We start from the raw sequence: 26,349 nt of genomic DNA, 5'->3' as shown, positions 1-26,349 counted from the left end.
TTCATGCAGGTCGGCGTTCAATCCCAGACCGTCCAAGTGGTTGGGCACCATTCGTCCTCTTCCCCCCCTCCCCCTTCCCAGTGCTGTATAGTCGTAATGGCTTGGCGCTTTCCCCCGATAGTTCCTTCCCCTTAAACTAGAAGTGTGTGTACATGTGCCTGTCTTTGTATAACCTGGAGGCTGCTGCAGTGCAACCTGCTCGTATTTGAAAAGTGGGTCAGAGTCGGTGTCATTGACCCTCTACAATTGAACTGCCACCATGGTACACTTCTTGAAGGCGGTATAGATGAATTGCTCAGAGGCAAATCCAGTTTTAAAATGTTTTCATATTACACAATTCAGATATTGCAACTAATCCTCCTAAAATGATACTACTTACAATAAATATTTGGTCGAAGTTCCAATATGTAGTGATGGATCATCAAAAGTTGACATTTCCTATTATTGAATTTAGCTAAATGGGATTTTTGTTTTGTTAAGCACAGCAAATATTGAACCTAACCTAACCTCTCCTAACAATCCTTGGCCTAATCAAGTAAGAATACAAGTACAGTATATGGAAAACGCATGTGTTGCTGGCAGACTTGCATCCAAGGGGCACTCAACATTTAAATGATGCAAACTTTTCAGGCACTGCGGAGCTAACTTATCTAGTTTATATATAAATTAATGAAGCTTGAAAACACTCGTGAACCAATGTGTGTGTAGGGCTGTCATTATTCTTATACTCTACCCAAGCTTACTAATGCAGGCCTGCAGACTAGACTCACATTCGGTTTTCCCTTATTCCACGTTAACCATGTGTCCAGTGAGATAATGGAGGAACTAATATAATTAGCTCCTGATCAATACTCTGTAATCCCTCATAGGTAGCCTATTAGCTATAATATATATTAGCTATATACCTATTAGGTAGCAGCACACTGCTGTATACCTAAGTATTACAAAAAAACTTTACATTAGGATTGACCATGTATAACAGTAGTAATTGGCTACAAGCTCCAAATGCAATTGTAGAAGAATGTATTGAATTGCATCTATAGAAGTAATAACGTATTGCATATACAGTATATCATAACAGTAACACACGATGAACAATGTCAGACCATACAGGAAGGATTAAGACATGAATTTCCCTAAGAACTTTCGTATTTAATAATACATCTTCATAAGGACCAATTTATATTAGATTTATTATTAAAATACAATAATACATCTAATATCCTTGTTTATATCTTTATACTGTATATAGAAGTAAACAAGAACCATTATATTCCAGACCGTGAACCAAAATAATACCTTTTTTATATAAACAAAGCAAAGTTTGTAAGTGGTACGAGTAGTAACCATATCAGTATCAAGGGAAAAAAAAAAGTAAAATGCAAAATTTATTATTTTTAATAATGTAGCTTAGTATAAATGATGACAATAAGGATGGATGACTTATCAATACAAAATCAACAAAATACCAATTCATGTTTGGACAAATATATTTCATTGAAATCTATATTTTTTAAATGAAACAATAAAAAGAGCAAAATTACTAATTTATTTGTTATATTTACAGAAAATAAAACAAAACTAATTATTCACAGCAATATGATTATCAAATGCTACATTTACAATTAGCCCAAATCTGGCTTGTAAATACAAACCAAGTCAGGAACATGTTGATTGGATCAGGTTTTTGTACATTTTAGAAATTGTTAAATGAAAATACTGTATTGAACAAAATTGCCTTCCTTATTAAACTCTGCAATACTGTACAGTTGTCAAAAGTTACAGTTTGTGTACAACATTCATGCAGTCTTAAGGCTCGACCTTAAAAAGGGACCCATCCCTACTTAAAAAAAATAAATGACTTACTGCAAGCAGATGACTTTATATTTCTAAAATATGGCAATTTATGTTTAATAAGCCAAGATGCACATCATAATACACATGTTTGCATCCTGCATGCAGAGCAATATTTGTACTGCTCTTCCCCCCACTTGGAAAAAAACTTTACTAAAGGCATCATCTTGGTCAAGTTTATACAGTATTTGTATAGGCTAGAAATCTGACAGTATGGCATTGCTAATGATCCAATACACTGTTGCATTTATTGTCTTATAAATTAATATTACTACCTTCCATTAGAATGGGTCTCAATCAACCAAATGCCACACTTGTACCTAGTAAAAAGTACCAGTCATTACTTTGTCTAAATAAATCAGAATCTTCCTTCCCTGCCACTAAAAAGGATCATGGAAAATATCTTCCATATATTCTTATACAGACTACATGCTCACATTCCTTAAGTTCCTCTAGTGCACTTGCTCACCTCTCTACATCTTTTCTCTTTCTTGCACACCATCACATTAAAGTCAATAACATTTCCTCCACATTATTCAACCGAACACAATACAACAACCTACATTATATTCAACTTCATCACATTCTGAACTATTTATTTATAACCTTTTTATTTTGAACTTCTTTCAATCTTCCTAATATTCAGTTAATTTGCTAATAATCACCTGAATGATTTTACAGAATAACTTTTAGCAGGTTAAACTGCACATTATTGAAGACTGCAACATTACAGCCTAGTAATCTTTAATTATATAATATCCTACTCAAAATACCATTTGCTTAAGTGAAACTCCATTATCAATGCCAACATACACCAAAATAATTAAACCTTCACCCATTTTTCCCAATAAACTAAGAACAATTATTATTTTATCTTAAGTACTGAACCTGTTTCACTATATTTACTAACAGTGTCAAAGTTTGCTTTAACCACCGCATTGCACAGAGCACCTCAAGGTGCTCTGTGCAGCTTTTTTTTTTTAATTAGGCTATATTTTAATGTTTTTCATCACTGTTTTGAAATAAAAATGGTTGAGTTTGTAAACATTTTGACATTAACTTTACCTAAACATTTATAAGAACAACAAAAATATGGCCTTAATTGCACTATGAAGTTTTTGCTGAAACCAGGTGTGCAGTGCGGTGGTTAACCTATACAGGCTATAATTTCTGTATTACAGTAATGTCTTCACATGAGCATTTACACTTTAAATAACACAACTACCAAAGGATGTCTTGGTTAATAATGACACACAGTACAGTGAGATTTTTTTATATTCATACTATTTACATATATAAATATAAAAAAGAAGTTATGCCGCAGTATGGCAGTGTGTGCTATTAAAGCTACAGCTACATATACCTGACAAAGAAAAAATAATTGAATACCTGTAACATGAAAACTTAATACAAACTAACAATATACAATAAAATCACTTTAATAATGTCCAAACATGTCTGCCAATTGTGGTTTTGCTTATCAGTAGATTTATGATCAGATTGTACTGATCTATATAATCCTTGACAAGAGTGACAATGCCAAAATTATGTCAAATATTCTTTTTTATTAGACATGAACTTCTATTCCCTTTTTCACAAAGGGAAAAACTGTTTCTCAGTCAGACCTTTAACGTTATATTTATAAAAATGTGTACTACAGCAATCACTTTCACAGATTTCGCGGCATAAAAATTGGATCTTTTCTTACATTTTAAATTTCCATTCTTTCTTTGTCACTATCATTTCTAGAAGAGCAATGGTAACAACCTGTAATACATGCATGACTTGCTACAGTTAGATTCCTTCACACACACAAGCTTATCCACTGAATATCATCTTGTCATTAATTGTGGACAATAATACACAATGCAATACATTGTGGAGACCAGACCACACACTAGAAGGTGAAGGGATGACAATGTTTCGGTCCGTCCTGGACCATTCTCAAGTCGATTGTCACAATCGACTTGAGAATGGTCCAGGACGGACTGAAACATCGTCGTCCCTTCACCTTCTAGTGCGTGGTCTGGTCAACATACTTTAGCCACGTTATTGTGACTCATCGCCTGCAATACATTGTGGACATCTATTCATATTGCAACTGGTATTTTGTATTAGTATACAGCATGATTATTATTTCTGTAACCATGAAATATGATACAAGAGCATGGCTTATTATAAGCTGTAATAGAGGCACAGAACAGCCTAAGTTTCACATTAAACAGTATAAAACTTCAATAATTGATATCTACAATATAAAATAATTTACCCATCACTTCATATTCTAAGTTAACCTACATATTTAACAATGTTTTAGCAAGTACACTTGATCCAGTGTAACAAACCAAACAACTAGAGTGCACCATACCGCAGTTCCCACATGTCATGGTAGTAGTCATTACATCTAAGTTGAATATCTTGTGTTTCTTCAAAGCTAGAAACCCAAGTTAAAAGTATTGTTAGCCTTGATCACTTAGGATGTTATTACTAAACTCCTTTTCATGTTTTGTATTGATGCCAAGATTCATATATATGTATTCCACAAAAAATAAAGGAACTGCACTAAAGGACTCGTTTTCTCTAAGCAGACTACATTAACAGTCAAGGGCGGCATTACAGAGCCCCCAGTGGGTGCACACAATTGTTATGTGAGTAATGCATCACATCTGCAAGAGTTTTTTAGCTTGGTATTACCACCATAAGTCTTTGAACTCACCATCACTAAAAAAGCAATAAATTTATATTGTGCAAATTCAACCTTAACTGATAATGTCTAATAAGTTTACACAGATAATTTCATACTTGTATCTGGATATACAGTATTGTTATTGTTCATTTCTGTTTAAAACTGATATTGAGTACCTTTTCAGCATCCTTATACACATCATGGAAACCAATCAATAGCTCTACCAAGGATTTTTTCAAAACAAAAACCAATGGCAGAAATAAAATGCAATATCATGGCCAAAAATGACCATGCTACATGATTTTTATATTAAAAATTAGCATGTTAAAAATAATTATTACAAAATAAGTATATATAAATTTATTTGCTTCATAATTAAGCTCATTATAAACTGCTCAAGACAACCTATGCTAAGAGCTTTTAAATATTAATAGTGGAAAATATATAAATTATTTCCACTTTATTTGTTTTACAAATACTGTAGGTAGGAAGAAACTCAATAACGATGCCGCCTCTCTCTGTCACGGGAACGACTTCTGTGGTGCCGCTCTCGACTGAAAATAAAATAATGCAACCTATAAAAGTTACGATCACAACAACAACAATAATAATAATAATAATAATAATAATAAATAAAAATGTGGTTAAATCCCACCAGAAAAATCAATAAAAGTATCCCATGTTGGCATATCCCATGATATGAACAAGGCTTGAGTACCATGCTTGAGTAACAGAGCTTGGAGCTTTATCATACAGGAAATGGTATGATTACAGGATACCATTATGCAATAAGAAGAGTGGAACCTTGATAATGCCAGATTGATTGAGACTGTGCCAACCAAAAATACAATATCAAGGCTTTGTTACCTCCCATTTATTGGAAAATCTTTCAGGAACTTTTTACCTCTTACAGTAATATATCCCTAAAAAAAAAAAAAAAAAAAAAAAAAAAAAAAAAAAAAAAAAAAAAAAAAAAAAAAAAAAAAAAAAAAATTACAGCACTGAATAAAATGTCTCTTTCTAGCAGGACCTCGGTGCCTCCCTGAAGCTCGTTCAGATGGCTCACCCCTACTGCATCACATCAGTCATGAGTCCTGTGTGGCCTACTGGGGTCCAGAGTCAAAACTTGGCCCCCATTACACAGGTACAAGGAATTATTAATATCATTTAGAAAACATTAAAAAAGTAAGAAAAGCAAGAGACAAAAAGAGAGAAAGCAGCAAGAGGTGCAAGGCGGGCTGGTCGGGGACCAGGCTGCAGAGACGTTGAGCACCAAAATCATCGCCAGGTAAAGATAACTAAAGTCACACCAGATGCATGACTGAGATGGCCAGGTGACTGGAGCCTTGGGTTTCCAGGACTGCTATCATGATAGTGTGTAGTAACTAACTAGCAGTTGAGATTGGCTAACAAGTTTGCCACGATTACCAATGTTTCGTGATACAGTTGTTTGCTTTGGAGTGCTCTACCTTTCTAGAGTTTTTTTCTTGGCCTGGTTTGATTTAGTATCCTGCATATCTGGTCCCTGGTACCCAACATGCACTTGCGACCAGGGCATGATGGGATATGTTAGGTTTGGAGTTAACGAGGTGGGGGGGGGGGGGGGGCAGCCCAGGAAGGAACCGAGGGGGCCCTCCCAGAAAAACTACAGCAATATTAGTGCCAAGGTTTGAGTTAGGTGAAACAGACAAGTGTGCATACATGGTGGTATAATTAGATGTACTCTATGCAACAACACACAAGACTACAACCATGGAGCAAAGTTCCAACAAATGGCAAATGACGTAGAAGACTCAAAAACAGAATACCCACAGCTATGAAGGCACAAACTGAACCAGAATAGATAGGCTTACTATGATAACTGAGATGGTTAAAATGTTGAGACAAACAACTCATACACATACAGGCAGAAACAAATGGGCAAAGTTTCTATCACCCTGAATGCCCCCGTTACCTAGCAGTAAATAGGTACCTGGGAGTTAGTCAGCTGTTACGGGCTGCTTCCTGGGGTGTGTGTGTGGGGTGTGGAAAAAAATAGTAGTTAGCAAACAGTTGACTGACAGTTGAGAGGCGGGCCGAAAGAACAAAGCTCAACCCCTGCAAACCCAACTAGGTGAATACATGCCCATGAGAAGTCACTGCACAACCAGTCCCTACAGAGAAACAGTGATTTAGTTACATTTTGGTTTCTCATCTGCGAAACAACCAGAAACTGGGCCAGTCAGTCAGGTTGTGTCAAAATTATTTCAATTAGTATTAATTTTTAACATCCTTCAAGGTTTCTCTCCTCCTCTACACAAACCCATACATGGTGTTAAACAGGTTCTAAAATTTACCACCAAGGGATAATATGGCCCAATAATAATAGGAACCTCTGTACTGACACACAAGACAACCCACAAGCATACCGACACCAAGTATCACATGGACAACAAAACTTTGAAAACAACAAATAATTCTTTGGGGTTACCTAATAAACCCTGGAAAGAATTTTAAATGGTGGGAGAATACAGAGCCAGCCATCACAAACAATGGAGAGGAACCAGAGGAAGTAAGGCATTAAAGGCAGCATACTTCATTATTATGAACTGACTGCAAGTTTCAATAATATTATTGTACATATATCATTCCCTCTCAACAATGTGTGTAGACATCACCATGTTGTTGAATCACTCCAAGATTCAGCATGTCACAGCCTTGCTAAGGAAGGTATAGTCACGTTTGCCAGAGCAACAGATTATTTTACTAAGGAGCAGCTGCCCACCATCAATATTATAATATGCACTCCCAGATGAGATGTTACTGTACTCACATTTGTGGAGTGGCTGTGGTAAGGCTGCTCTTAGTCAACTTGACACTGTTAAAAATAGGGTAATTTGACATTGTTAATACAAATAGGGTAGTTTAACAACAGAATCATTACATGCAATTTTTCATTCCTTCACTTGCACAGAGAAATCTCATCGATTTAGTTTATTGATAATAAAGTACAGTACTATATAATGGTAGATGCTATGGTGACCTTGTATAGCAATTCATTGCAAAAATTATATATACCGAGTGAGATACACACACAAACCTAACATCAATTGAATTACCCAAGACATAAAATGCACACTGAGCATGTAACACATTACACTAAAATACGAGAGTCCAAACACATTTGCATGTTGATATATATACAATATGTGACAGCTGCCATTTAAATCACATGTTCCTGAACCATATGCCAGGCACATCCCACAGAGATAAACATTAGTGGAGTGGGCGTATGTTGGCTGGAGGTTATGCAGGTGGGTGGGTGTCATGTGGGCATTGGTGGGCGGGGGTGACGTGGGTGTATGGTGGCATGGCGAGTGGGAGTTACAGGTTTCAAGAATTCCTCTGTCTCGGTTTTCTTAATTTCTGTTACTATGGGGGTATTCTATGTTGCCTTCAACCTCGTTCTGACAGTTCCTGCGACTGTAACAAGCTAAGCTTGTTTCAGAAGTTTATACATCTCAGAATCATATGATTTTACAGGGAACACAAGCTTTGAGTCTAAGGGTACTTTTACCTGGTTAGTAGCAAAAAGGTCACTTGCCAGACATTAAGGGATTAGCGAGGATAGCAGACAAAATGGCTGCGTTTCACTTGTATTAATTCAACATTGATGAATAATCAAACAATACAGTAATTGTTGTAATAACCAGTCTGGTTCAAGTACTGATATTAGGTTAACATGAATGTAGAGGAAAGATCAAGGTTCGTATGCTACCAAAGAGACAGTGACGTCATTTAGAAAGGGAACTAGTTCGTCCAGCTCGTCTTCGACCTAATCTGGGTCAAGGTCATGCGGCTGGAGAGACCACAACTTTCCCGACTGTTAATTCATAAATTATAAATTCAGGTCACTATTCAATATTGTAATTGGAAATAGCCGGGATCAAGATGCCTATAGAATTACCATCAGTTTCAATAGGAATTCAACCATCTGGGTGGCCAGTAAATAAGATTAGTTTGTTCAATTAACCCTGCTTAGTAATCTAGCAGCCAGAGAGGCTGGCGGAGTAATCTTAGCTAGCTTCACAGTCTGGCAGCCAGAGAGTAATCAGTGTGGTGTGGAGCATCCTGGGGTTACCATCTTGCCTCCGGAAGGCCAGGCGAACATCAGACTGGGCTTAGAGTATTGGAGTATAACCAATCGTATTGGCGTTTGCCTTTCCATTGGAGACTTTCGGCGCTGTGGAGAGGGGGGGGGGGGCCTGCTGCTTGGATGACAGCTTTCCCCGTGCACCAATCTACTCTGGCTTTGCACCCCGGAGAAACCACTCCAGACCGACAACCAGAGTGCAACTCCATAGTCTCCGAGACTGATGGATGCCTACTACTATTATTTTGTACTTAGTGATCAGATCCCCCCCCCCTTTTTCTACTATCTTCTAGCTTTGGCATCCTCTATTTGGCTTTGGCAGGTCCTCAAGCCTCTACTCGTAACTCTTGTTTTTCAGTTGGAAGCCATTTTGCAGTACATTTTGCCCCTTTTCCAGTCTATTGATATGCTTCTTGAAATGTGACCACCATACATCTGCTGCATATTCTAGTTATGGTCTCTCAAGTCATGAACACTTTCTTTATTTTACCATCCATGAATTTAAAATTGCCTCTAAAGTTGCATGGGCTCCTTGTACAATATCCTTCATGTGGTCCTAAGGTAACAACCTACTATTCAGAACCACCCTTAGATCTCTAATAATTTCTTTCCACATAATTTATAGTGTATATGGCCCAATTTGTCATATTTCACATTCCATAGCATGGCATATATTGAATTCCATTTGCCAACTGTTGCTCCATACACTTATTCTATTAAAGTCATCTTGAAGGGCATGACAGTCGTCTAAGTCTCTCTTCTTCCCTAGGTGTGGGGCTTGAAGTGCTTACCTAGTAGTGCCATGAACCTTTATATCTTCCTACATTCCAGTACAGGTATATTTAGCACAGGTAGAACACCAACGAGGGGGGGGTAAACAGGTTGAACATTAAAAAGAATGTTAGTGTCACAGTAGTTAACAAATGGAATGCACTGGAATGGAACAGAATAAATGGGTGAAGGCAGACCCCATAAACAGTTTGAAATGTAAAGATGACAGTTGACAATAGGCTCAGCAACCTGTACACCAGTTGATGGATGGTCGAGAGGCAGCACCAAAGAGCCAAAGCTCAACCCCCGCAAGTACAACTAGGCAAGTAGTGTAACTTAAAAGATTCAAACTTCTTATTTCCATAAACAATGCATATTTTCTACCAAACCTTTTTTTATTACACTTGCCAACATTTTTTCCTTACCTCAAATGATATTAGTTTCAAATGCTTACACACAAATAATAAATAAATAAGAATTTATATAAAATACAATATATGAAATGTAAAATAATTTTTTTTTAATATTTACTTACCTTTCCTTGAATTTACCCTATTATTGAAAACTTGCTAATCCAATTCATTAATATACAAGACACACACCATTTTTACCACCTACACTCAAAACACACTTATGTCAATGACGTGCTGCCAGACATATTTTCTACTAAAAAATAATGAACATCAAAACAAAAAGTAATGAAAATGCTTGAACAATGAAAACATTAGGTTAGCACAGAGGTAAAGACAACACTGTCTACAAGTGTGTCCAGCATCGGAACTGTAGTGCTGGGCAACCCACAGCAAAAGTCAAATACAAGCTAAAATATACCATTTAACAGCTGTGTGAATCAACTGTGACAGCAAAGCCTTGGTACAGCACATTGCAGTAGCAAACTATGATTGTAAAGAAAGTACCAGAGCTGAAGAAACATCTTGGAACTCGTAAATAACTAGGCAGAGCTGCAACTGGACAGAGGGTGTGATGGACAACAGGCCAGATGGACCCCCAAAAAATTATCCTTAGACATAAAAACAAAGCATTTGCATTTCCAACACAGCATAAAGCTCCCTAACATGATGCACAGGGACTAAGGCCAACAGAGAAGCCTTGTTAAGAGTATGACCATGAACCAATGTGGCACCGTGAAATGAAAACATGTGAAGTACAAAACTCCATCACATGTCCATAGACTAGAGTCTCTAGTGAAATATAAGCCCAAAGATAAAAAATTGCTTAACCTTAGGAAAATGACAAATCCAACCCCAAAAAGTATAAGAGACTTCACCCATACCAATTATATACAAGGTGGAGGCATGCAGCATGGGGTGGTAGTGCCACGAGAACTACGCCAGAAAAGCTGTCTTCACAGGAAGCAACATTGACAAAACCCATCACAGGTAGACAGAGTGAAACAGCTTGCTTGCCTATCAAATCAAGTTTACCATCTGCCTATTTTAAATCTTAACACCCACTACCAATCTGAATCATACTATATCTTGGGCATATAACTCCATTAACATAGATGAACTTATAAAAAACCCAGTATAAAAATAAAAAACTGTAGCAATGATGAATACGACTGTCCTACCTAGGTTATACATACAATCTACAAGGTGCTTGTGGGCCAGGAGCATTACTTCTTGGAGTCCATCTCTCCACTTCTGGGTCTGGGTGCATCACTACTCAGTTTGCTTTGATTGACTTTCAAACTTTAAAAAGCTGTGAATCAAAATTTATCTTGACTATGTACTTCACTGGTACGAAGTTAAGAAAACTTACTTCCCTACATGACACAAAGGGTATATACTGTACTGTATTATGGGATAATGAAGAATATTATGGGAAAAATGAAGGATAATATACCAAGCCAAAAGAAATAGGATTATTGTATTCTAAATAAAACTTGAAAATGAAAATACATCTCAGTCCATACCTGCTTTCACTTTTCTTCTCTTTCTTAATTCTGTACTTCTCCCGTTCAAGGAGATCTGCAAAATCTCTGGGATTTCTATCTTCCACGTATCTGTCACTTCGATGACGATGTTTTCTATCGCGGCTGTGAAGGAATGCAATGTTACTGAATTTGAATAATTTTTTTAACTTTTTGTAATTTACCTTATTATACCAATTGCCTGTATTTCCAAACCATCCTTCCTCTTATCTTTTACATGCATATGTAAATGTAGAAGCACACATCCACACAAGCAATGTGAGCACAGGGTTCACACTATATACCTATACACACAACGTATATTTAACACACTAAGAATAGGGGTCAATTACAATTACAATTATCTTGAGATGATTTCGGGGCTTTAGTGTCCCCGCGGCCCGGTCCTAGGGTCACAAACACTATCCATGGAATTCTCACCAACTTTTTGTATAATTAACAACAATGTAAGTGATTATGCTTAATGCTAATTGATCCACCCTAGTGAGCTTTAGCACCTACCGCATCAAAAGTAGCACCATGATCTGCAGCTGCTTGGTTGGACAGAAGATCGTTGTGCCACAGAGCCAGGTCACAGTCAGGGCACAGAAAGAAAGAGAGGGGGGAAGATAGTGCCTTCCATCAGCTTACACAGCTAAATCATGAGTGAGGGGAAAATGCACATGGACAGGGACAACCTGTTCCAACAGCGGATAAGACAAAAGAACATAGATAGGAGTTGGAAATGCCAACAAGTCAGAAGGATAAGCCAAATACTGTACTAGTATGAAGTGCATTTGACCGGCAAGGCTTCCATACAAACAAAAATGGAAGCCACCTCCAACCATACATACCTTCAAGAGCAAATGTGAAAAGAAAAAAAATATCAAGATATTATTGCATCAAGTTTAAATCAAAGGGAAGAAGGGTTCAAAAGAGAAATCTCCCTTCCAGTAGCTGGTGATAGGTAAGGAGGGAAGTCTTCTCCTAAGGTCCTAAACTGATCCTAAGCCTGGTACTTAGGACCAGTTTAAATCTAGAAAGCTCACCATGTTTTATAGGAACAGACTGGCTCATGCACCGATCTATAGGACAGTGGCCAACCTATGATTATGTGCTATTTAAAACAAGTGCCACACTTCAGATTTGTTTATGTTTTTTGATAAGCCCCTAACAGCTTCTGAACTCCTGAAAGGGTCTCCTAAGTCAACTATGGGTAATAGCCTCTATAATACAGTACTGTACTGTATACTGTAAATACAAAAACAAAAACCATAAAATCAAAGCTTCACAAACAAACACCCTCTTGACATTCACTTGCTGCTCAAACTGAACATATTATGTAAATGTGTATTTAAACTGAAAGTTCCATATGAAACCACAAATATTCCAGTCCCATCCATTAACACATTAGCTTTATTATTCACACATTAACACACATCTCACCTCTCCAGAGTTCCCAAACAAATATTCCAGGCCACCGCTTAGTTATTAAACTGCATTTCCTATGTTAATGTGTTGGGTTATTATATAAATCTGGTGTCAAAATGTTCACAAATGCTCTTAGAGAATAGATGCGAAAATTAAGTTTATGTATAATATATTATTCTTCTCTCCGCACATTCCCGGCTGTAAATATGGTGGACTGTGGATCCCACTCAGCCAAGTTTGAAACATTTACAATCATTTCCATTTTTCTAAGTTTATTTGCTGGGTTATATCTACACATTTGATGTCAAAATGTTCGCAAATGAATTCTCTTGAGAACAGAGGCAAAAATACAAGTGCTCTTTTAATAGATTATGTGCAACAGTAATAAACACATGAATGTTTATGAATAGCAATTGGATGACATATTTTAGTGTCATTTTAACGTGAAAGTGTTAAATATCAGGTCATGGGTGTGATTTTGGTGATGGGTGTGGCAACATCTGCATGATTTGTCATGTTGGTAGGGGTGGCCACTCTTTGGGCATTATACCGGCTTAGTTGAACAGTTATGGTGAGCAAAACATGTAGATACTTATATATAACATCTGTATATAGGGTAATAACACCACAAACAGTATTGTTGGGGGTGAAATTTTAGTGTGTCTGACCTTGAATGTATGAGGGAAGCAGCCGCCAGCTGACCGTGTGTAGCGACGTCTCTTAGTGCCTGAACTAACTATATCAACTTAGTTATACAGTTGTGGTGAACAAAACATGTAGATACTTACATATAATGTCTGTATATAGTGAATAAAAGCAAAAACAGTATTGTGGGAGGAGAATGTGGGTGAGTCAGGTAAGTTGAGGGAGGGAGGGAGGGAGGAAGTAGCAGCCAGTGGCGGGCTGCCACTGCCACTCAGCATGCCAACTTAGTGGTTCGTTATGGTGAACACGAATGCAGATACTTATATATAACATCTGTATATAGTGAATAAAAACAAAAAGTATGGTGGGAGGAGAATGTGGGCGAGTGAGGTGTTGAGGGAGCGAGTGGCAGCGAGTGGCTGGCTGGTGTGTGGCGGTCACTCCTCATTGCGTTTTGACTCATATTACCAACTTAGTTATTCGTTATGGTTAACAAAACATGCAGATACTTATATATAACCTGTGTATATAGTGTAATAACCGACAAAGTATTTGTTCACTGACGAACATAATAATTGAATCAACAATATGCACACCATATTTGAGTACAGCGATGATTCACTCATTTAATTATATCACACTACACACTATTGAATAATATTAAAGCAAAAAAACTATGAAAAATCAATCAGAGACATTGAAATAATTAGGCAATTATCTCTTTGTGGCCACTCCTGCCCGACAGCAACAGACCGTCTGGGACGCACGCTGAGTTAGCGCCTGTTTTTTGCCAGACTTCTCAGCACTATAGCGGGCAAAATATGCCACTTACGATTTTTTTTCCCCCCCCATGATCAGATAAAACAAATTAAGAGGTTTAGAAGAATTTTTTTTTTCGGTATGCACCTGTGGGTGACAAATGCCACAAATGCCCTGAGCAATGCAAGGGTTAATAGTAGTTCATAATGTGAGCTAGTTATGTCACTAGTGCTACTTTCAACTCTCATGTGGTACTATTTATTTTCCAGTGCACATTTGGAACCAGTCCCTCTAATATTTTCTAAGTGTAAATTATTATGCATTTGTCTATGCTCTAGGGAATACAGATTTTTAAAATTTAAACGGTCCAAAATCTTTTTTAATTACTAAACGTTTTAATTTAATGTTTTATTGAGTGGATTCAACCAGTAAAAGATCTTTGCATGTTCTCCAGCTTCAAATGGGGCTGTTATTATGCAACAATATTTCACTTTAGAGAGCACTAATGTTTTGAAAAGTTTCATTGGCATGGCATATCATGTTTGAAAGATTTTTTTTATCCAACCTGTCACTTTTTTCAAGTTATGACCACTATTGTACATTATTCTTTAAATGTAAGGTCTTCCAATATGATTACTTTCAAATCTTTTATTTTCCCTTTTTTTTTTGTTCTACAGTGTGATTTGACTGCATTTGATGAGCAATTTATTACACAGGTTAGTTCATGCCAGAATGCACACACACTTGCCATTGAAGGAAAGAGTAGATTGTGGAAGGATTGATGGATCTACAGGACTACAGGACAGGTAAGTTACAATAAACAACAAACTTACTGAACCAGTCATATGTTCCTATTGTTTATATTACAGGTGTCACTCATTTTGATCAAACTATATAACATCTTTTCACCACAAGACATAAATGAAGAAAGAAGCTGTTCTACCCTTTAGAAATGGTTCTACATAACTCAGAATAGTTTTGTTATATAGATTAAACAACAACAAAGATTAAGTTTGCTTGAGGGGTTTCTCACCAAACACCACTAAGTATAAAACACTACAGTGCAGAAAACTGGCTCCATGCCTCAACTGGATACCCAATTTCAGTTGATGTTCAACACATTGCTCCTGGGGGTACTGTATTGAATGCTTAGCAATGTGTCATTATCAAAAGGGTTACATTCCAATTACAATAGAATGGCCTTTGTTATGACAATAACAAGAGGATGGCTAACAAGATTACAATTACAATAGGATGGTCAATATTATGACTAATTGCAATAGGAATGTCTGTATTATGAACAATCAAACATTTCATGTATAAAGTTAATATAAAATTTTCAAAATATCCAGAAGAACAAAATAGGAAGGGAGGCAACCAGTGAGGATTGAGAGCAGACATCCAATGGAATCCTTACTGCCAGAATACCTAAAAGAACTATCACATACAGTATAGCACCTGTATCGAACAGGCGAATCCACTAAACGTGGGTTACACCTCTCTCTCCTCTCTTGAAACATTTCAAATGCTCCTATACATCTCCTTGAATAGCCAATTTCTATTCCACTAACATTATAACGGCAAACTGTGTGTTATGCAGTACTGGTATATTTCAAATGAGACTAACAATCAGGTGTTGAAGTCAATGTGGGAGGTAGCACATAACTGTTTGCCCAACCATGACCTGATTAAATGCTAAACTACAGTACATTGAAAACTTATTTTATCTTGAAGTTGCCTTGTATAATTTCCAAACGTGAACTACCATTCACGTCAACATGCAACTCTTACATCTAGGAGTTGATATCACGCCAAACCTGTCTCCTGAAGCCCACATCAAAAGACTAACATCAGCGGCATATGCGAGGCTGGCTAACATCAAAACTGCTTTCAGAAACCTGTGTAAGGAATCCTTCAGAACCTTGTACACCACATATGTAAAACCAATCCTGGAGCCCGTACCTAGTCAAGCACAAGACACAGCTGGAAAAAGTTCAGAGGTATGCCACTAGGTTAGTCCCAGAACCAAGAGGAACGAGTTATGAGGACAGGCTGCGTGAACTGCATCTCATCTTGCTGGAAGACAGAACAGCTCGGGAAGACATGATCACCACATACAAAATTCTCGGGAATTGACAGGGTAGACAAGGATGGATTATTTAACACGGGTGGTACACACACAAGGGGACACAGGTGGAAGCTGAGTACCCAAATGAACCACAGAGATATTAGAAAGAACTTTTTCAGTGTCAGAGTAGTTAGTAAATGGAATGAACTAGGAAGTGATGTGGTGGAGGCTAACTCCATACACAGTTTCAAATGTAGATATGATAGAGCCCAGTAGGCTAAGGAATCTATACATCAGTTGACCGACGGTCGAGAGGCAGGACCAAACAGCCAAAGCTCAACCCCTCAAGCACAACTAGGTGAGTACATGAAAACAGAACCCATGCTGGTGCACACTCTACATTAAAAACTCATCCACAAATTAACTGACTAAACAGTTTTTAACAAAAGAAAATTAAAAAACTGTATATAAAAAATTTCCCCAATACAAACCTTCGACTGCGACTTTTCTTCCTCTCTTTGTCTCTGTGTCGGTGTCTGTCGTAATCTTTTTCTTTATCATGGTCCCTTTCTCGGTCATGATCCCTCTCGCGTTCTCGGTGCCGGTCACGATTTCGTTCATAATCTCCATTCTTCTCTCGAGGCTGCTCTCGAGATCTCTCATAATACTTTTCATTTCGCTTATCATATTCACGATCCTTTTCTTTGTCATAGTTGCGATCTACTTCTCTGTCTTTCCCTCGGTCTTTCTCGTACTCTCTTCCTCTCTCTCTTTCCCGTTCATAATCTCTCTCTCGTTCACGGTTAGCTCCTCTATCTCTTGAGTTGTAGTCCTTGTTTCCTTGGCTGCAAAGCAAAAGAAATGCACATAGAATATCACTACCTTGTTTACCACTTAAATGGAGGTGGGAAAGTATCAGGGAAAAAGGTGAACAAAAATTACAAACTATTACTTACAAACTATTTCCATCAATACTTGTCATTTACTATATATATGCCTCCGTTATTCACATTAACTTCTCGGTTGAGCACTAACACGAAAGGGAGGGTAGAGGATGGGTGGCTCCAATGTTTCTTTTAAATTTAAAAGGGGTATGTTGCATCAGTGAAAAATTAACTACAAGGTTAATTTTGAATTAAATGAAAGGCAAAACAAAAAATTAAACTAAAGCAAAAAGTGTATAAAAGAACATGGAAGTCTCATGTGACCAGAGGAAACAGGAATGGTGTAAAATTAAGGATAAAAATAATGACAAACCAATTATAGAAAAGACTGAGAGGATCTCACCATGAGACTACCACTAAACACTTGTAACTAGACATCATTGGCTCTTCCCAGAGGTTCACCACTACTTTACTACTGGAAATGTCACTGCTCACTTGTGCTACTGTACTGCCCAATTCAATACCACAAATGTCACTGAAGAAATAAATTGCAGCCTTTCACTGCTCACACAAATATCTCCCTGGTGCAGTATACTATTGTACTGCACTCCTATGCTCACAACGAACTTAACACTTTCGCCCGGGCATGACGCAGCATTGCGTCATCCGTTTACTGTCGGTAATTCCGGGGATGACGCAGCATTGCGTCATCCACTTTAAATAATCGCCCAAAATCAGGTTTTTATCCGATTTTTTGGGGACTGGTTTTAAAATGCGCGCCGATGTCTTCCCATTTTCTTTGTTGAGCCTTGTGGCCCTCAGGCGGCTTGGCACACGCCGTGGGCCCATTGTTTTCGCTCCACTGTTGTGACCAATGTCGCCTCCCCTCGCATCTCAAACGTGTGAACATTTCGGCTATTTTCCGTGGCTATATTTCTTACTGCGGCTTTAGAAACTATCTACGCTTACTCCACGATGGATAGTGATCACGAACAAGGCCCTTCCAGGAAGAAAATTGCGAAAGAAAGGCTTGAAAAGGGCGGAAATTGGGAGTGTAGCTGGAAGGCGTCCGAGCGCTCACTCGCGGCTAACGCTCGGCCCGTCTTCAACTCGTCGGCGGTTGGAGCGTGACCAGGTTTTTTATTTTATATGCTAATGTTCCTCTAGAGAATTCTATTGCGAACTCATTGAGACCAAAATGAAAGACCTAGGACAAAAATTGAGGTGACCAGAGTGAAAATAGTGAAAACATTTTATCCCGTTTGCGCGCTCCTGGGTAACTCGTTCGCAGTTTCTCTGTTTGCTGCGGGTAATTAGCCGGGCTTTTGGAGTTTATATGCATTTAGGGCTGTAGAGAATTCTATTGCGAACACAATGATACCAAATTTAATCTCGTAGGACGAGAATTAAGGTGACAAAGTTGAAGAGAGTATACACTTTTCAGAATTTACGCGCGCTCCCATGACACCCTGGGTCCCATATCGCACAGTTGAGGGGTGGCGCGCGGGGTACGCCAAAGTGTTAACTTTGCAACTTCATGAGACTGGTGAGTAACACCTCCCTGAAGCTAGTTAGGCTGCTGCTTGCACTGTCCTGCAATCTCGTGTTCAACACGGCTTGAATTTAACGTAAATCTGACAAATTTTACAAAATTCGGGAGCACTGGGCATGTATACCTATCCCCCACGAGCGCAGTGAGGGCACTCAGTCTTTATGTAACAACTAAAATGTCCTCTATCATTGAGTATATAAAAGGGAGATGAAAAATGACAGTCTGGAAAGGTATGACATGAGATGGTAATCAAAACAATATGCATATCATATTCTTGAGTAAATGAGACTTGGCCCCTTTAATCAGTACTTAAAATGGTAAATGCTATTGCTCGTTACCAATTCTCAGACAGGAAGCATCGAGGCTACTGCATTCTCTCTTGAATAATAGTGAGCTTGTCCCTCAGCGGAGGCATTTGTTAAGGCTCGCTACGATTTCCCTTCCATAATTTCCTTAAGATCATTTGCATTTAACTTGATAAGGAGAAAAAGATAACAAAACTCCTGCTAGGGTTTTGTTATCAGTGTCAAGTGAACTCTGCTTCAGGAAGCATCCAAGGAACTGGTTCAAAAGGAGTACTTCATTACCATCAACATAATACTATTTGTTTTTACATCTTGTACAGTTAAACTTACTCATATCCTCGTGCAGATTCTCGGGTCGATGGATCAGCTTCTGCTCTCGTGCCATACCAGTCATTTTTGCCTGATGCTGAGTTAACAGTCACTGTAGTAGCTGCTGGTTTGCAAGAGGCACGTTCAGCTAATTTCTTCTCCAAATCTTTTTGGATTGGCACAGGAATGCGTGGAAAGAGGGTGGAGTACCAATCCAGCTTTGACAACATGTGACGCACTATTTGACCAACTGTCGTCGTCTGTCCACCACCTGCCCGCACATCGATTTCCTATCAGAAAAAGAAAAACCTAAGATGCATGCAAAGATAATCTTTTATATTACCACTATCTACAATTAACATTTTAAAAGATGCCCTAGGAATGGAGTTGAAAAGGAGGCAAACTTCAATCACAGAGGTTGCAACAATTAATAAACATACAGTTCGATAGAATTGCAATTACTCAAGATTTCCAATGTCAGTATCCGTCATGTTTACATTAATGTAGAGAGTAGAGTAGGCTGGTTAGTATCTGTTGGCATGGAACTGCTACCTTGGGGAAAAAGAGTAAGGCAATACCCACTTCCCCACTGATGGGGCTTCCTTTTGTCTGCACACACACACTAGCCCCACTTGCTCTACCTCCTATTTTCTCAACCTCTACACTAACCTTTCATACAATTACATTTTCAAATTTGTTACATTCTTTTTTTTAATTTTTGTTATAAATACTTCTCTCTCAATTTAAGAAAAGCCGACTACTTTCCGGAAGAAGCCTCTTGGCGAGTCCCTGAAGCTATCTCGCTGAGATGACTCCCTACTAAGTCAGATCAGTTGCAGGAATCCTGTTTGGCTTAATGGAAACCAAAGCCAGAACCTAACTCCCTTGTAAAGGAGCAAAGAGCAGGAGGAACTATTATCGTCACCCTCACAGGAAAATCATCTATAAACTTGGCAAAGCTTTACAGACAACTCTGCAAAATACATTGAAAAATGAAGCCTTGAAACAGCCAAATTACTCTGCAAACTAATCTGTTGAATCTAATGAATCGCTTGAAACACGCTTGTTGACTGCTCCTCAGGCCAATCTTTCACAGTTGGTCCAATTGCTTCTTAGCTAAGTGCCAGCCATCCTTTGGACTTTTGTTCTGCTAAGTTTATTTTCTTGAGAATTGTTTTCTTTTAGTATTTGCATCATGTGCATAGATTTAAATTCTGGCAAGTTTGCGTAGACCTGGCATATTTTACACTTCGAGCTGCACGAGCTCCCTGCAAAAAATGAATTTCCTCACCTGGATGCCAGTCTAGCTCTGGCAAAACTCCCCTGCACTGACAAAACTCCTCCTCTGGTGTGTTCGGGAGTTATCCCCAGAGGTGCCTGACCACCAGTGTGGGGAGCGTCCTCTCTCATGTCATTTTTCTTGGGAAGAGTTGGCTTCATGTGCTGCACTGGTTCCCCTGGTTCTGCCTATCTCGTTGCTGCTGAGACTGTCAGATTCGGATCCCACCCACCCTTTGTTGGCTTTTCCTTTCGGGCTCTCGGGGTTTGATTACGTGGTGTCATTCTCTCCTGTTGCTCGATGTTTTCAGAGTTGTCTTGGCTCAGGGTTGGGGCCATTCTGTTGAGCATGCAGTCTGGTGCCTGAGATTGCAGCTGTATGGCATGCTCCCCCAGAGGATTCGGCTTCCTCCAGGCTTCATGTTCCTGCTCCTTTCCAATTGTTTCCTGGTGGTTCATTCCCTGAACAGCGAGGGGCTCACTTAGATTTACAATCAGCATAGTTTTTCACTTAGTGCTAGTTTTTCTTCTTCTATGTAGCTCTGCTTTTGGATCACCTGGTTTGGTCCCCCACGTGGCTTGCGTGTAGGGTGTCCGACGTTCTCATGTACAGGTTCTCTCCCTTCCATGGTGAAGTCTGTTGTTGATGCCTCTGCAACATTTTAATTTACCTTGAGGTGGACCTCTTGTATCAACATAAAGCTGGCTTCTCCACTCCTAGGTTTCTCTGTTCCTTGATCTCAAGGTAGATGCCTTTCAGGTGATGGATCCTTTACCTCTTTACCTAGGTTCAATGATTGCTCCAGTTTAGGAGTTGTACTCAAGGAGAGTGATCCTTTCGTCTCTCTGGTGGGCAGCTTCAACAATGTTTCTGGCCCGGTATCTGAACTCGTGCATTTTTCTGCGACTTCACTTTAAGATGGTCAGCCCAACAGTGTACCTCAGTGGTTTGCTCCTGCTCTGCACATCCAGTGGTTGGATTGGTGGTGTTTCACCTGCATCTCTCCATTATGATGTTGCCTGGTGCACATTTTGCCTCATCTGTCCCTTCACCTCTTCTCTTTAGTCTCTGTTCCACGGATTCTGTCCACATACATAATTATTTTTGAGTCGACATCATCTACCTGATACTGTTGCCTCTTATCATTTGGCACTGGCAACCATTGTTGCATACATTCAGTGTAATTAAAATTTCAGCAACATTCTATGTTCCCACAAGCGTTCTTTCACCTCTGGCCAGCTCATGCTCCTTCTGAGCTGTCTTGATCTCTTGATGAGGTCTTTGACTTTTTTTCACTTCTCAGTTCCTAGTTGCCCCTTCAGTTAGGCATGTTTTCTCAGGGTGGTATTTTTGTTGGCTCTCACAAAGGAGAGGAGACACCTGCCTCCTCTGGAGGCAGGCAGGTGTCTTCTCCCTCCTGCCTCCTCTGCAGGCAGGTTTTTTCTTTTCTTTGACCCCAGCGGGTGATTGTTTGCTGCCACCGTCTCCTTTTCTGATGATGAACGAGTCTGCCGACTTCAGGGGATTGGGGAGACACCTTGGTGATTAATACTTGGGGTGGTCCAGTTGGGGGGTTCATTTTCAGTTGTGCCTGGTGCCAGTACTTTGCTACTGCTTGTTTAGCACCATTTCTGCCTCGGTGGAGGCCTTGCTGGTTGGCACCGTTTTCCTTGATCCTCCGAGGCTCATTTTCCTCTTGTCTCCAGTGTCATCATAGCTAATCATCATTGAAGAGTTGCTTGGGTGAGATCATGCTTGGTTTCTATGAACCTTGCAGATGTCTGCAAAGTTTTGCTGACTTTCTGGATGCTTTCCTGGTGAGGTTACTCTAATAGTCCCCTGCTCGGTGTGCCTGTGTGAAGGGGGGTGGGGAGGCCAGGCAATGGCTCTGTTAGTCAGTAGTCAAACAGAATTCCTGTAACTGATGCAGTCTCCGTGGCACAGTGGTAAAACACCCACCCAGCGTTTCGCGAGCGGTTTGGCCAGGGTTCGAATCCTGGCTGGGGAGGACTGACTGGGCACTAATCCTTAACCGAAACTCTGTTCACCCAGCAGTGAATGGGTACCGAGTTGTTAAATGATTTGGGGGGTTGTATTCCGGGGAAAATTAGGATTAAGGACTTGCCCGAGACATTATGCATGCTAGTAGCTGTACAAGAATGTAAGAACTCTTGTATAAATAAATAAATGTGATACAGTAGTGGGGAGCTATCTCAGCAAAATAGCTTGAGAAAGCTACCAGGACTCAACCAGAAAGAGGCATTTTATTAGTCAAAGCTTGTTTTACTTATGACATAATCCAGCATGAAGCCACCCCTCATGGAGGAGGAGTTCTCTAAGGGAACAAAGTATTACCTATATACATAAGGACTGAGGACACTTCTAGGCAAGTCATGAAACAGGAGGATGTAGATTTTAAATTTTGTAACTTGAATAGCCAGGAATCTATTAAAAATAATTAACTTCAGGGTACTGCTATGTTTAAACAAGTTTTACCGCTGAAAACAGTATAAAACGTGTATATGCAATTCAGTGTAAACCCTATTATTCTCAAGAGGAAACTTAAGTAATGAAAGACATTGAATTCTTCTCCATTCCCAGAGACAAAATTAACAAGACGACCATTGTACCCACTTTCAGCTTTGTCTGTATCCTGATAAAATGTCTATGTAAAGTAGTGAACAAAACTACCATATCAAATGCCAAAAATGCACAAAACTGGCAATATTATATTGATTCTACCATAACTTCAACAAATTTAAAAAATAAAAAGCCATTATCTCTCAAGGAATTATTGTAACTATATTGAATACAAAATTTGAAGTTGTAAAGCACTTTCTTTTTAGTATAGTGTAAAATACCTTGAAAGAGCATAACTTTACGACTCACTGCTCTGGGAGGGTTTTCTGAGTACAGACCCCAAGGGCATTTATACTGAATGGAAAACACAGCACAGGCAGGGATGACTCAATACAATTATCATTGAGGTAATCAGTAAGCTATAACTCCTGGAAAGAATTTGCAAATTGCTTATAAAATATATAAAATCAAATTAATACTGTATTTACTTTCCAGAATTCATTAAATTATTTACCCTCAAGTGAAATAATAAACAAAAATCTCCTTAAAAGGGGCACCATAAGGCAGCAGCCTCCCTGCATGTACCAGTGTCTCTATACAGCTAACATGATGAAGTCTCGGGTAGAAACCTGTGGTGCTCAAACCCAGAGGTCACCTGGCGTTCAGGAGGCAGCGGCTCACCACTTAGCCTGGGGAGAACAGCACGGTTAATCCCTCTACCCACTTCCTCCCTGCCTACCTAATGAACTTTGCTCTAAACTCATCAAAATCCAAGAATTAACTTACAGACTATTCCATCTCATTAAGTAAACAGTATTCATGCTTTTGATATGACTACAGTACTGTAAGGTTAATCTACCCTTTATACAAGTCTTCCTTCATAAAAATAGAAAAGTTTTTTTTAAGAATTAAATGCTCTCCTAACTAAAACCTAACAGATTTGATACTTGATTTGATACACCACTAGAATAGGTGGAAACCCTAAAGCTGCAAGGTGTTAGCTAATGCAGGACCATTAATATGAAAGCAAACAACATTTGAGTATGCTAAAGTAATATTGGTATTCTTTGAGATTTGCCTTCAATGAGTTATCAAGTCTACTCCAGAGCTGATAACAGAGCTCTGCCTGCATGGCAGTACTGATTGCAGGGATTATAATGCACTGTATTTGTAGCATAGTAAACGGAGTTGTTCCTCTAACCAGAAATGGCCTTTTTGAAGGACACTTGATATGGTATACACAATGTTAAGTCATTCATATTATGATCCCAGGCAAAGCTCATCCTTCTCACTTTGGAGAAGGTCTCATTTTCCACTTAAAAAGTGACAAACAGATGTTAGATTTTTAACTATTCTGCCTTTTCTTAAACTTTTGTTCATTAAGGGAAAATAATTTTCAATGACATGCAGCATATAATTATATCTTTTAACATTACTTGGCAATGACATTATATATTTAGTAACAAAATGATCTGGTATGTTATCTATCTTCTGAGAATGTGATAAACTGGATACTAAGAAACAACGACACCACATAGGAAAACCCTCCCAACATGCAAAACTGAATGAACATAAACAAAGGTTGATATTTACTCACCGTAAAGTGTGTGGATGCCGTTCCACTGCCGGACCATCACCAGTCAGGGTAAGGCGGGAATTTTAGGATAGGAGGAATTGGTAAAAGAAAAGTTTGAGGATGGAAGAAAGTAGTAGGTGTGTCTGTATAGTGGATTATGTATGGCCTTTAAAAAAACTCGGCGTCGAGTGTAATGAAATGCCAATTTCTGGAGGAGCCCCAGTGGCTCCCTGAAGCTGGCTTCCTGAGATTGATTCATACTAAAAGGTCACACTAACGGCAGATATTTATTCAGAGGAGCAGGCGATAATCTGCTTCCTCACCATAAAAAAAAAAAAAAAAAATTAATGTCAGCGTCGCTTTACAGACAGCAGGAGGGTTCACAGGAAATGAAGCTTCCAAAGACTGCCAACCAACTTTTCAACATGCTCATTAAATGAACATGAAACTAACTCTAGTACCAATTACCACCAATTAGAAGGTGATCTGGCCCCAGCTACCAGCCAGTTCCTGATGACCTAACCCAAGACAAATCAATGAACCCAGAGGGCAAGGGGGAAAAGGAAGGGAACGTTATGGAACAAGCTGCATGGAGGGGGGGGGGGGGAAGGTTAGAAAGAATGATCATTATCAAGTAGCAAAGACAGCGAATGTCCCTTATGTCCCTTAGAAGCATCATTTTCTGTGAACCCTCCAGTTGTCTGTAAAGCTACGCTAACTTTCTAGAGGCTTTTTCTGCCGAGGAGGCAGATTATCGCCTGCTCTCTGCGCCTCAATGAGGAAAGGCCAGGTCTCTAGAGGTCAGTCAAACAACTATGTGCAGCTGATTTGACCTTTTAGTATGAAGCAATCTCAGGATGATAACTTCAGGGAGCCACAAGGGGGACTCCCACCAGAAAAATAATCTTTCCCACTCCATGGGTGAACCAAAACCATCTAATGTAATACATTTCCAAGTGATCAATTTGCTACAGGAATTTGATGAATACAAGCAGATCCGTATTTGACAAACAGTAATACTAAAAAATAAACAAAAATTGTTTTTACTATTCATTGCTAATTACCTTTCAATCAATTGTTACAGTTCTTGGATTAAATGCCACTGAATTAGAATTACAAACATTACTGCACAAAACTATCAATAGCATCTGAGAGCAAAATATAGCACACAGAATTTTCTGCACTGAAGTTGATAATATCAGCAGAAAAATGCATACCCCTATCTGCCATGCTAAACTTGTATATGGATGATTATTATTATGTACCATCATAATCTAATTTAGATTACTTTTCTGCAGTAGGAGGGGCAATAACATGAGTATGTAAGTGTATATGGAATGCTCAGAAAAGTTGGAGCAATGTAAGAAGAACTGAGGCACTGTAATTTTGTATATGAACAAATCATTTCATACAACTGTGATGCCTACCACTTTACTTTTATTTTCATTCTGGTTGATTTAACTTTTAAGCAGGAGAATGCCTTCTTATCTTTCAACTGCTCTAGATTGATCACTGTGAAAGATCCTGTACTGCATACCAACTCAGTCCCCTGTTTCAACATATCTTTGGTGGGATCCATAAGTAA

At 38.8% G+C, this 26,349-nt stretch overlaps 1 protein-coding gene across 2 annotated transcripts in view; it reads right to left on the bottom strand.

Annotated features, from left to right (window-relative positions):
• Positions 1–1,382: 1,382 nt before the first annotated feature.
• Positions 1,383–26,349, bottom strand: part of LOC123771931 (pre-mRNA-splicing factor 38B) — a 37,529-nt gene continuing 12,562 nt past the window's right edge. The window contains exons 6-10 of one of the 2 annotated variants that reach the window (XM_045764739.2): positions 19,351–19,619; positions 16,771–17,124; positions 11,380–11,502; positions 7,353–7,397; positions 1,383–5,094 (exon numbers count right to left, since the gene is read on the bottom strand). In XM_045764739.2, the coding sequence (XP_045620695.1) occupies positions 5,037–5,094; positions 7,353–7,397; positions 11,380–11,502; positions 16,771–17,124; positions 19,351–19,619 (849 nt within the window). In that variant the 3' untranslated portion in view covers positions 1,383–5,036. The remainder of the gene's footprint in view (positions 5,095–7,352; positions 7,398–11,379; positions 11,503–16,770; positions 17,125–19,350; positions 19,620–26,349) is intronic. The other variant, XM_045764740.2, reaches the window with a different exon arrangement.

Source organism: Procambarus clarkii, chromosome 38 (genome assembly GCF_040958095.1).
Source record: "Procambarus clarkii isolate CNS0578487 chromosome 38, FALCON_Pclarkii_2.0, whole genome shotgun sequence".
NCBI classification, from domain to species: Eukaryota; Metazoa; Arthropoda; class Malacostraca; order Decapoda; family Cambaridae; genus Procambarus; species Procambarus clarkii.
Note: the sequence above shows the minus strand (reverse complement) of the source record. Positions and strands in the feature narration are given on the sequence as shown.